At 52.9% G+C, this 13,331-nt stretch overlaps 1 protein-coding gene across 1 annotated transcript in view; it reads right to left on the reverse strand.

Annotated features, from left to right (window-relative positions):
* Positions 1–10,702, reverse strand: part of ANKRD33B (ankyrin repeat domain 33B) — a 97,513-nt gene extending 86,811 nt beyond the window's left edge. The window contains exon 1 of the mRNA XM_018065734.1: positions 10,309–10,702. Within this exon, the coding sequence (XP_017921223.1) occupies positions 10,309–10,674 (366 nt within the window). The 5' untranslated portion in view covers positions 10,675–10,702. The remainder of the gene's footprint in view (positions 1–10,308) is intronic.

A 13,331-nucleotide genomic window follows, 5' to 3' on the forward strand; every position in this document is an offset into this window, starting at 1 on the left:
TAAACAGAACCACATGGCATATAATCCTCAGAGACTTTTTTTTCACTCAGCCTAATTTCTCCACCTTCCTTCCTCCCTTCCTTCCTTCATTCATTTCTTCAGCTGTGCTGGGTCTCCACTGCTGCGCGGGCTTTCCCCTAGCTGCAGCAGGCAGGAGCTCCTCTCTGGTTGTGGGGCCCAGGCTTCTCGCTGCCTTCTTGCTGCTGAGCATGAGCTCTAGCACACAGGCTCAACCCTCGGGGCCCAGGGGCTTACGTGCCCCGAGGCATGCGGGGGCTTCCCAGACCAGGGACCGAATCTGTGTCTCTGCACTAGCAGGCGGATTCTTTACCACTGAGCCTCCAGGGAAGCCCTTCACTTTTCAACTGACTTCCCGTGTCTTTCCTTATCCCAGCAAGTGTACTGCTATAAATGTGATACCCTTTACCGGCAGGCACCGGCCCTGAGCAGAGGTCCTGTCTCTTCCCTGGCCTCGCCTCCATACCTCTCTCCGCTGGGATGTCCCTCACCAGGTGTAACCTCTTGCCCAGGAGCCAGATACATTTCAGAAACAGAAGCCGAGGGAAATGCTTGCTTCCTCCATCTCCCCCTACCCATCACATGCCTGCCTGGATCTGAACTCATTCAGGGCTGACATCGATATGCCTTTAGAAGCATACATTGCTTTTCTGATCCTTTGAAACTGCTCTCAAATCCCACCCCTCCAATCCAATTTTGCCACCTACCCAACTGTCACTCAGGATTTCATGTCTCGCTTCATTTCCGTGTCTCTGACTTAGCAGAAATAAATAAATGCCACCTTCAACTGTCTTTAAAATTCAGAAATACCATTAAAAAGTAGTCTCTATTCCTTTTGTACACACACATCGAGTGACATCAAGGACTTTTAACATCCTACTTCATCATAAAATCTGAAATCATAAGCACACACACACGCCATACATACACCATTATTCTACCAACTGTCTAAAAGAATAATTTTCCAACCATCTAGAATGAAACATATTTCCTTTGTTCACATAGTTTAACAACTTCTCTACATCCTTCTTATTTCTTTTAATTAAAGGAAATTACATATTTTTTTACATATGGAATTATTTTGACTTAATTTGGAGAAATTATAAAATATCACATGGTTATGATTTAGATAATTGGGGCTTCCCTGATAGCTCAGTTGGTAAAGAATCTGCCTGCAATGCAGGAGACCCCCAGTTCGATTCCTGGGTCAGGAAGATCCGCTAAAGAAGGGATAGGCTACCCACTCCAGTATTCTTGGGCTTCCCTTGTGGCTCAGCTGGTAAAGAATCTGCCTGCAATGTGGGAGAGCTGGGTTCAATCACTGGGTTGGGAAGATCCACTGGAGAAGGGAAAGGCTACCCACTCCAGTATTCTGGCCTGGACAATTCCATGGGCTGTATAGTCCATGAGGTCGCAAACAGCCAGACGCTGTGAGTGACTTTCATTATGATTTAGAATTACTGGCCCAATAGGCTATAAAGTCAGTTTCAAAAATTTTCAGAGTATCACGCAGACTATAGTCTCTGAATCAGGCTTCAAAGGTTATTTTATATAAAGAATAACAATATATATTTAAAAAATTAAATACCATTCTAAATAACTGCTAGGTCAAAAAAAAAGAGGAAATCATTAATGCAAATGAGAACATAACAATAATAAAATGTTACATACCAAAACTTGTGGGGAAAAATGAAAACGATACTTTGAAAGTTATACGTAGAATAAACCTGAAGGAAGGAAATAATAAAAAGGAAAGCAGAAATTAATGAAATAGCGAAGAAGGAAACAGATCCAGAACAAAAGTTGATTTTCTGAAAAGACAATAAAATATTTTTGAAGAGAGAAAGTCGGACGTGACTGAGTGACTAAGCAACACCACAAAAGAGAAACAGCTTAAATGCAAAAAGTGCCAAAATACAGGATAAAATATGTTATAGCAGAGATTAAAAAGAGAATTCTGTAAAAAGCTCATACTACTAAACTTTAATACTTAGGAGAAAAAAATGGAACAGCTTCCTAAAAAAACAGAAAGATTACCATAATGGATTCAGGAAGAAAGAGAAAATCAGAATAATCCTATAACCATCAGTTACTGACCTAAAGGTCTGGTCAGAGGAACTGAATTTTAGTAACTTACAATTAGTTAAATCACACTTAAAGCTTTCCCCATACTGTAAAGCTTTCCCTATACTCTAGCCACGTCTACTAAAAGTTGTCATTCAAAATAGTTTTAAACAATAGCTCACTTATCATATTGACCTGAAGGTTGGGCAAATAAATGAGATTCAGAAACAATTTCTAAACCCTCTTACTGCTTTAGATTTTTATAACACCTCTGTCTAAGTCTTCCTTTACAAACACAGGATGGAAAAGAAATCAACAGTATAAAATCAGCCCACAGAATTTCTGGGTAGCCCATTCCTCAAGTGCAGCCAGGAAGCAAAGATGGAAGGCTCAGAAACCCCTTGGGGAGGCTCACAGGGGTCATGAACAGCTCACCGTGAACAGCTGCCGGGTCATTCTAGAACCCAGTTCTCCTGATACATCTAGAGGCCCTCTTCCCTGAGCCCCACTTTCTTCTACTAAAAAACGATAGGAACCACCAACCTCCAAAATCCATCCCGGCTTCAAAACCCCCTGATAATGCTTCTACGTTTCTGAAACACACACACACACCAGGTGAAGTCACTCAGTCGTGTCCGACTCTTTGCGACCCCGTGGACTGTAGCCCATCAGGTTCCGTCGTCCATGGGATTCTCCAGGTGAGAATGCTGGAGTGGGTTGCCATTTCCTTCTCCAGGGGAATCTTCCCGACCAAAAGCAGCATTAAATATAACCCTGTCCATCAAAATTAAAACAGGCCTTCAGGAGCTGATACTCACTGAGGCTGGACGGTTAGGACATGGGAGGTTCTTAATACCTTCTACTCGGGCACCTATCTGAAATATTCCTCAATAAAGATAAATTTTAAATAAACAGAAATGCTGAGGGTTAGTGAACCACATCCACTACAAGCAAAAACAAGTTCACACTTAGAGAATAAATCCAGGCTTGGCTTTGTAACCTGCTTCTGCAGAACTGACGCTGAACCTTTCTTGATCTGCTTGCTCCCCGGCAACTCGGCCCCTGCCACGGAGAACAGGCCCAGGCCAGCCTGCTGCAGGAGGAGAAACCACACAGAGCAGAGACCAGCCACTCCGGCCAAGACCGTCCCCGTCCTGCCATCTGCAGCCAACCCCCTGCTAAAAGCATATTCGGCTGAGATGGGCTGGGCTGGCCACCCTCAGCAACATGTGACTGGTGTGTACACCCCTGAGGTTTCAGTTATTTGTTATGCAGCATTGCTGTGGCCATAGATAACTGATACACTTACATGAGGAACACAAGGGACACTTTATGATACTACAGTGGTGAATACGAGTCATTACACGTTTGTCCAAACCCACAGAATGGCAACCCCCTCCAGTATTCTTGCCTGGGAAACCCCACGGACAGAGAAGCCTGGCAGGCTCTATCAAGTCCACGGGGTCCCAAAAGAGTCAGACATGACACAGAAAGGAAACCACAGTACAATGTCCAACACCAAGGGTAACCAAGGTAAACCATGGGGTTTGGTTGATTGTGATGGATCAGTGTAACTTCGTCAGTTACAGCAAACCACTCTGGTGGGGGATGTTGACAATAGGGGCAGGAGGATGTGCCTCGGGAGAGTAGAGGATGTAAGGGAAATCTCTGCTCCTTCCCCTCAATTTTGCTGTGAACCTAAAATTACTCTTCAAAACATCGTGTCCTTTTTTTTTTTCCCACTTTGTGTGTTTTTTTTTTGCCACACCTCACAGTATGTGAAATCTTAGTTCCCCAACCAAAGATCAAACCTTGCCCCCTGCAGTGGAAGCATGAAGTCTTAAGCACTGGACTGTCAGGGAAGTCCTGTCCTTTTTTAACCAGAAAATGAAAGAAATGGGGGACTTCCTTGGCGGTCTAGTGGTTTAGACTCTGTGCTTCCACTGCAAGGAGCGCAGCTTGGATTCCTGGTCAGGGAACTAGATTCTACATGCTGCAACTAAGACCTAGCCCAGCCAAATAAATAAACATTTAAAAAAAAATCACTTCCTCAGTGATCAATGCAAAGACGTAGAGGACAACAATAGAATGGGGAAAGACTAGAGATCTCTTCAAGAAAATTAGAGATACCAAGGGAACATTTCATGCAAAGATGGGCACAATAAAGAACAGAAATGGTATGGACCTAACAGAAGCAGAAGATATTAAGAGGTGGCAAGGATACACAGAACTATACAAAAAAGATCTTCATAACCCAGATAATCACGATGGTGTGATCACTCACCTAGAACCAGACATCCTGGAATGCGAAGTCAAGTGGGCCTTAGGAAGCATCACTATGAACAAAGCTACTGGAGGTGATGGAATTCCAGTTGAGCTATTTCAGATCCTGAAAGATGATGCTGTGAAAGTGTTGCACTCAATGTGGAAAACTCAGCAGTGGCTACAGGACTGGAAAAGATCAGTTTTCATTCCAATCCCAAAGAAAGACAATGGCAAAGAATGTTCAAACTACCGCACAATTGCTCTCATCTCACACGCTAGCAAAGTAATGCTCAAAATTCTCCAAGCCAGGCTTCAACAGTACATGAACCGCAAACTTCCAGATAATCAAGCTGGATTTAGAAAAGGCAGAGGAACCAGAGATCAAGTTGCCAACATCTCTGCTGGATCACTGAAAAAGCAAGAGAATTCCAGAAAAACACCTACATCTGCTTTATTGACTATGCCAAAGTCTTTGACCATGTGGATCACAATAAACTGTGGAAAATTCTTCAAGAGATGGGAATACCAGACCACCTGACCTGCCTCCTGAGAAAGCTGTATGCAGGTCAAGAAGCAACGGTTAGAACTGGACAAGGAACAACAGACTGGTTCCAAATTGGGAAAGGAATATGTCAAGGCTGTATATTGTCACTCTGTTTATTTAACTTATATGCAGAGTACATCATGAAAAGTGCCAGGCTGGATGAAGCACAAGCTGGAATCAAGATTGCTGGGAGAAATATCAATAACCTCAGATACGCAGATGACACCACCCTTATGGCAGAAAGTGAAGAACTGAAGAGACTATTGATGAAGATGAAAGAGGAGAGTGAAAAAGCTGGCTTAAAACTCAACATACAAAAAACTAAGATCATGGCATCTGGTCCCGTCACTTCATGGCAAATAGATGGGGAAACAATGGAAACAGAAATTTTATTTTCTTGGGCTCCAAAATCACTGCAGATGGTGACTGCAGCCATTTCTGAGCCAATTGAGCAAATGGGTGAAGGGGTCTTTGAAAGATTTCAGCAAGAGGAACTGGAACTTAAACATGTAAGAGAAGAATCCCATCAACAGAGGAGGGGGCTTCCCTGGTAGTCAAGTGGTTAGGGCTTCTGCTTGCACTGCTGAGGACCTGGGTTTAATCTCTGGCCACGGAACTAAGTTCTATAAGCCATGTGGCATGACTTGAATAAATTTAAATTTTTTTTTTTAAAGGAAGGAGTACAATATTTTCAAGGTAGCAGAATTGGGCCTAATTTGGTTCAAGAGCTGTCTGACATTCAAGCCGCCATTCTGTAACAGTGAACACAGCACCAACGTTTCCTTTGCCTACAGTCCTCTCTGCAGAGTTGTCAGGGCCTTGCCTCAGAAGAGAAGTGAAGAATTAAGGAGAATTGTCCCCGAGTCAGCGGGAACAAAACAAGCAGAAACCTACAAGACAGCAGAGCACACTCTGAATACTTCTGAAGGATTGTTTGACAAATATTTACATGTTGCATATTCAGTTATGCAATTCTTTTAGAACAATAAATATTTTAGAAGAAGACTCTGCTGAGCCAGGTCCAAAATTCTACCGGATCTCAGGAACCAGGAAACAACACACCTTTTTTTTTTCTTGGCCATGCAGCGTAGCACAGGGTATCTAGTTCCCTGACCAGGGATCAAACCCTTATCCCTTGCATTGGAAACCTGGAGTCTTAATCACTGGACCATCAGCAAAGTCCCCAGAACATACCTTCTTAAACAAAATAAGTCTGATCCTTAGTTTACTCCAGCCAAATGAAACTTCTCTCACCTTGGCAAACTCTCTTCTCAATGGACCAGAGATCGACAGTTCAATCAACACAAACCCCTAAAAAGCCTTTAGAGACATTTTCCTTTTGGGAAGCTGCTATCTGCAGCCTGTGAGCAGTTCAGTTGTTGTTATCTAGTCACTCAGTCTTATCCTGACTCTGCGACCCCATGGACTGTATAGCCTGCCAGGCTCCTCTGTCTGTGGGATTTCCCAGGCAAGAATGCTGAAGTGGGTAGTCATTTCCTTCTCTGGGGGATCTTTCCAGCCCAGGAATGGAACCAGCGGCTCCTGCATCGGCAGGTGGATTCTTCACCAGTGACTCACCAGGAAGGCCTGAGTAGTCTGCTACTTAATGCAATTTCCCTTCTCCTCCAGCAAAAACGCTCAGGCTTTCCATAAGCTTTTGACTGCTGCTGATCACAGACCAGCCCCTGAACAGCTCTGGACTCAGGACCTTTGCATTTGCTGTGCCTCTTCCTGAAGTGCTCTTCCTGAGTTTTCTTCTCTGCATCTTTTCGCTTTCAGTAATGTGACTCCGGTTTTTTTGTTTGTTTGTTTGGTTGGTTTTTTTTTTTTTTTTGGCTGTGCTGGGTCTTCATGGCTACAGTCAGGCTTTCCCTCCTTGCAGCGCGCAGGCTTCTCACTGAGGTGGCTCCTCGTGTTGCACAGCACAGGCTCTAGGGCGCTCGGGCTTCAGTGTTGTGGCACACGAGCTTAGCTGCCCTATGACGTATGGAATCTTCCCAGGCCAGGATCAGCCCGTGTCCCCTGCATCCGCAGGGGGATTCTTAACCCCCGAGCCACCAAGGAAGCTGTCTTCTCTACGTCTTTGCCAGAACGTCACCTGTTCTCTCGAATGCCCACCCTACCTCCCACTGCAGCCCTCAATTGCTGAACACCCGGACTGTCCTCCCTTGGCTCCAGGAGCTGCTGGCTTGGCTGGGGATGGGAGGAAAGACTTCCCTGAGGAGACGCCCTGAAGACCTGAAGCTGAAGGCTGTGAGTGGCCTAGTCGAGTGGCCCTGTGTGGAGGGATATCACAGCCCCGAGGTCGGACACGAGCACGCTGGAACCAGATTTCCCAGCTTCCCATTTCTTAACCAGCGGCTCCGGGCAGGCCCCTCAGCAGCTAGCCCCGTAAAGCCCCTCTGGCTTCAGCGACCACATTGTTCTGCACCGTGACCGACCACTGCCTTGGTGCCATCTGGCTGCCTAGAAGGTCCTCCCACCACCACCTCCAAAGTCGCCCTTCACTGGCTTCCCTGATTGTCCTCAGGTCCAGGTTTCCAAAACATTTGCTCTGCCCTTCTGTAGAGCTCCTCTCACATCCTGCCTCTGGCTATAAGCACTGGGCGCTATTACCCTCTAAGCACTGGGCGCTAGTACTCTCTAAGCACTGGGTGCTAGTACTCTCTAAGCACTGGGTACTATTATTATTCTCTAAGCACTGGGTACTATCACTCTGAGATCTTCCTCAGTTAAAAGGTGAAGACTCTCAAGGCAGAGACCGTTTGATTCAGGCGACCCTGCAGTGCCCACTCGTGCCTGGCACACAGTAGGTCTGCAGTGAATGCTCATCAGTGACTCACTACCCCATCTGCTACAGGGTTGTGTTTTGGCCCTTGTGACACTTCATTCTTTCAAAGTGCTTCAGAAAGACAAAGGCTGTTTGATAACAGGATCAAGAAGCCACCGGGAAGAAGAGAAGCTCTCACCTCACCCCCTCAAAGCCCAGAACACAGGACCCGCTCCTTCTGATCAGAAGATAAAAGGGCTTGATGGGCTGTGAGCCTTTGTCATTGATGGGCTGTGGGCCATTTCTCCATCCTGATTTGGTGGGGAGCAGAGAGGGGGCTCAGAGCAGAAAAATGAAGGGAGACTCTGTAATCAAGGGGGAAAGCACAAAGAAAAATAGCTTTGCCTGATCTCAAGAAAAAAAAAAAAAAACCTGGAGTATGGAGAAGGTAAGTGAGTGAAAAACAGGGCAAGACAGTAAACACGGCCACATCAGAGAGCTGTGTGCTAGGGATCTAGTGCTCAGTAGCCTGGCAGATTGAAGCTGCCATCAGCCCCACATTATAGCGGGGAAACTGAGGCAGAGAGGTGCTGAGAGACCGGAGCTGGCCACCCCTGACTCTGCACTGAGGGAGAGGCTTTCATAGTGAAAGTTGCTCAGTCACATCCGACTCTTTGCAACCCAATGGACTATGTAGTCCCTGGAATTCTCCAGGCCAGAATACTGGAGTGGGTAGCCTTTCCCTTCTCCAGGGGATCTTCCCAAGCCAGGGACTGAACCCAGGTCTCCCGCATTGCGGGCGGATTCTTTACCAGCTGAGCCACAAGGGAAACCCAAGAATATTGGAGTGGGTAGCCTTTCCCTTCTCCAGGGGACCTTCCTGACCCAGGGATCGAACCCCGGTATCCTGCATTGCAGGTGGATTCTTTACCAACTGAGCTATCAGGGAAGCCCTCGAGGCTTTCACAAGAGGCAGCAAAACTCAGTGCAGCAGACCCAAGCCCCTTTGGGATGGTTCACGTGGTCCTCGGTGGTCTCCAGTGCAGTTGCTTTCCAACTTTCTCTTTTGCCCCCAAAGGAAACACAACAAAGCACAGCCTAGTGGAGCCCAGAGTGGGGGCTGGGCAACCCAGGCCCCAGGAGACCCCAAGCGGCCTCCAACAGGGGAGAGATCCACCCCATCCCTGACCCTTCCTGACCATTGTGGGGCTTCCTTTAAGGCAGCCCCCGGTTACCAGCTTCAGGAAACAGGTCTCCCGTGAACATCTGTGAAAAGTCACCTTGGTAAAAGCGAAAGCAGAGCTGCACAGTCAGCCGGGGCCGCCTGGCGGCCAGAGGGAGGGCTGGGGTGCAGGCATCCCCGGGGTGTCCCACGGTCACCGGGGTGATGCTGCCCACGCGAGCCCCTCTCCAGCTCTGGGAGCCTTCGGGATCTAGGGGCCAGCACCACCGGACACATTACACCAAGCGGAGAGCCCTCCCCAAGTTCAACTGCAGTGTCAAGTTCGACCATACCTGCAGGAGCTCCAGTCTGCCTGAGCAGGGCCCAGACCACAGGCAGAGGAGGAACACCCCCGCGCCCCCCTCCCCGGCCCCGCGATAAACCAAAGGCACCCTGCTCCCCCGGTTTCCAAGGAGACACACATCCTTCCCATCAGTGTGGGACCTCCCCAGCAAAGGCACCTTTCCTCTGGCTGCCCGCCAGGCAGAGACTGCCCATCCCGCGGGACCCGGGGACAGTAACAGGCAGGGAGACGGTGCCCCTGGCACCGACCCCGGGCACCTGGCCGCTGCGCTCACCCTGCGGCTTGTCTCCTCCCGCGGCTTTGGTGGGCTGCGTTCCGAGAGCCACTCTTTCTCGAGCCAACTTTTTCTTTTTTTTCTCAGTGTTTCTCATCGTCCCTGAGTCTTGTCATGACTCATGAATCCCTCGTGCTTCTCCCCACCCCCACGCCCGCCTGCCCTGCGGCTGTGCTACTGCCGCCCGGCTGTGCTCCCCTCCGGGGACCTGCCCGGGGGAGGGGAGCGCGCGATGGCCCCCGGCTCTCCGCGGTGACCGTGCGGATAGCCCAGTCGGAGATCGCGCTGTCCGGCCACCGCGTGGGTCACCGGGCTCGGCCGCGCCTGAGCAGAGGGAGGGATGCGAGGAAGCAGGGCGTCCCAGAACCAACTCCGAACCCGGGAGGCGAGCAGAAGCCGATCCGCGCTCGGGCATGGAAGGCAAAGCGCAGGGGCAGCTAGAGGGCCGAACCCTGGGGGCACTGGGGGCGACTGGGGCATTTTGCAGGAGTTTCCCCTGCAGGCGAGGAGGGTTGATGGTCAGAGGGGACCGGAGTGAAGGGACCCGCGAGACGCCCCAACTCAGATCCCCGTGAGGGCCCCAGGGGAGCATCGGAAGACTCCGCGGGCGGGAAACTAGAAGGGGCTGCGGTGAGCACGCGGGTCTGGCGACGGTCCCCGCGGCGCTGTGACCTCGGAGCAATTGTGCGGCTCCCTCCGGCCCGGGATGGGCAGGCCGCCCAGGGCGCCGAGCGCGCCGCGCTCCCGTGGAGCCGGGAAACCGCGCTCTCGGCCGCGGCAAAGTCATCTCCGGGCCGGGGCCGAGGAGGGCGGAGGGGCCCCGAACCCCGCGCGGGCGCGCTCTTACCCGGCCGTTGCGATCGGTCTCCTGCACCTCCTCCGCGCTGGGCCCCCGCCGCACCAGCGCCCTCAGCAGCCCCACGTCGTTGGCGCAGGCGGCGCGCAGGAGGGTTGCCGCCTCCGGGACGCCCTCCGGAACGGCCTCCGGAGCGCTCTCCGCGCTCACCGAGCTGTACTCCTCCTCATCTCCGTAAGGGTAGAAGGAGTCGTCCGAGGCGATGCTGCGGGTGTCGGGCAGACTCGAGAAGTCCTCGTACTCCTCGTAGTCAGCTGGGTCCTCCCCGGCCTGCGCGTCCCGAGGTGGGGACGGTGGTTCTGGGGACACGCGGCGCGCCCCGCCGCCCTCCGGCCCGGGCCCGGCCAGCAGCACCATGCCGGCGGCCGGGGCGCGGGCCGGGGGGCCGGGGAGCGGGCCGGGAGCCGGGGCGCCGGGCGCGCACCGAGGTCACCGCCCCTTGTCCCCGGCGGCCCCAGAAAAGCAGGAGGGCTCTGCGCGCTCCAGCTCGGCGGAAACGCGCGCCGGGCGGCCGCGCTCCAAGACTCGAGTCACACCGGAGGCTGGAGAAAGCCCCTCGGGGGTAGGAGGAGCCGCGGGGGCTTTCCGAGCGCGGCGGGCGGGCACGGGCGGGGACCGCGCGGGAAGCGGGCGGGGGTGGCCGAGCCCGAGGAGGCGCGCGCCCCGGGGTCCCGCGCCGCACCCCCCTCAACCCCCCACCCCCACCCCGCAGAACCCGGCGCGATCCTGGCAAAAGTTAAGAGCTAAGCAGGGGGCGCCTCGGCCCCGCGGGCTCGGCGCAGCCGGCTGCTGTGCCCGGGAGCTGAGAAATGCGCACGCGGGAGAACCAGAAGCGACAACTAAAGAACCCGAACGCCCTCGTGGCTGGCGGCCCCGCCCCTGCTCTCGGGATGAGGGTGAAGGTGGGGGTCGGAGGATGCAGCGGGCTCAGCCGTCGGGAACACCAAATCCCTGGGCCCGGAGCCGCCCCGGGCGTCAGGCCTGCGGGCTGGGGTGGCGGGGTGGGGAGAGGGTTGGGAGGTGGGCAGTTTCTCAGCGTCCGAGACACCCAGCCTGTTTGTGCATTTTTTCCGGGAGTCTGGGCTCTGAGGCCAACTTCGCTCCCGGGTTAGGACGGCCCTGGGCACGGAGGACGGGTGGATGCGTGGGAGATGGTGGCCAGCTGGGGACCCTGCCCCTCTGAACCGGGAGCTCCGGGCTGCCCCCGGGGACATCCCAAGCCGAGGGGGCGCGGGGGACCCGGGAGAGGACCCGGGTCAGCGGTCCTTTTCAGATGGCTTCTCAAGGAACGCCTCGGAGCCGCTGTCCTGAAGCCGCCGGGGTTGGGGGGATGACATTTGGGTGGGAAGGGGCGGCTCCAGGCCCGAAGGGTTCCCCCCTCCCTCACCCCTGGCCGGGGTCCCTTTATCTGCGGAGCCGAGACGGATTCACGGTCAGAAGCCACCACCCCGACTCAGACTCCGCGGCTGGTTGCCAAACGCAGAGAGCCGGCCCGCAGCGACGGCCCGGGTCCCATCCCCGAACGCCCCCAACCCTGGTCCCCCCCCGGCCGGAGCCTGGCCTACCCCGGCCACCCCGCCCCGTCGGTCCCAGCGCAGGAGGTGAGGACCCGCCGCGGGGAGCCTCTGACCTCCTAGAGGAGGACGCACCGTGGGACCGTGGGCCAAATCCTCATGGAAAGAGCTTTTAGGATGGGGGAGATGTGCCGTGAGGGTTGGGACCGTCGCGGGGCGTCACATCTTGGACAGAAAGCACCTCAGGTCCAGGGGCGGACGCGGAGCCCACGGGTGAAACAGCGCCTCTGTCTTTTCACTCTCCTTTCCTTTAATTTCCACCGCTCTGGACAGCGTGCCTACCAGGTGCCAGCGCCTGAGAGGCCCTCGGGGAGCAAAGGTGAACAAAATCGGGCGGCCGCGGGAGCTGGGGACAAACTAGAAGATCCCAGGCCTGGGCGGGCAGGCTGAGCGCCACAGTGGGGAACGCGGTCAAAGACACCACCGGGGATGGGTGGCGGGGCCTGAGTGAGGTTCCAGCTGCCTAGGCCTCTGCGTCTTGAAGCCCTGGCGTTCTGTGCGACGCGCCGGTGGTGATCCCCGAGGCCTCCAGTGTCCTCCGGGCTGACCGGGAACCTGGTATCCCCGAGGTCGGCAGGACGGGGTGGGGCTGCGGACAGGAGCGCTGGACGCCCGAGCGAGCCTTAAGCCGAAAGTGAACCCGGGCGCCCGGTCTCCTGTAGCCCGGGGCTTTCTCTCAGAAGCCAAAAATACCCCGGGTCGGAGTTCGCTTTTTCTTTTCTAAGTAGCCATATTTACATAAATCCCCACTGGAAATTTCCGCCTTTCAAGACTGACCGCTGTTTTTGGTGTTTCCAGAGGCTAAATGAAGTCAGGGGATTTTTACAAGTTGAAGTGACCCTCCCCCTCTGCCCAGGCAGAGAGATGAGTTTGCTAACCCTCCCTGCCTCTCAGCCCAGGCCAGCTGTGTGGTATCCAAGTACCCAGAGGGCTAGGACGGGGGTCCCTGGGGATGGGGTAGGGGCCTTCCCGCGGCTGTGGCCTTGGAGTGGGGAAGTGGACCCCCAGGAGTAGGCAACCCCTCAGTCCTCATCCCTGGGTATTTCACCACCGAAGTTAAGCTCTATCTTCAGAGTTCACCACTTCCTCTTTTCCTTCCTTGGAAATTTGGTTGCAAATATCACTACATGGTGTAACCTTTAAAGGTAAACTTCTGAAATGGCCAGCTCCAAATAAAAACTAGCCTTTTGTGAGGGATCCAACTCCAAACCAAACTGGTTTTCCCTTTTAGCAATGCTCCCATTTTACCACAAAGACAAGAGATGCTCAGTGTTGTGAGAGAACACACAACTAGGCCTTGGGGATTTTAAGTCAACATTATACGTACAAAATCTACCCAAGGAGAAAGCAGCTTATCAAAACTGCCAACACACTCAGGAGAACTCTTAAATAGGTAACATTTTACAGAACAGTATTTGATCCAAGATAGTTAAGTTTCAA

Source organism: Capra hircus, chromosome 20, assembly GCF_001704415.2.
Source record: "Capra hircus breed San Clemente chromosome 20, ASM170441v1, whole genome shotgun sequence".
Lineage (NCBI taxonomy): Eukaryota > Metazoa > Chordata > Mammalia > Artiodactyla > Bovidae > Capra > Capra hircus.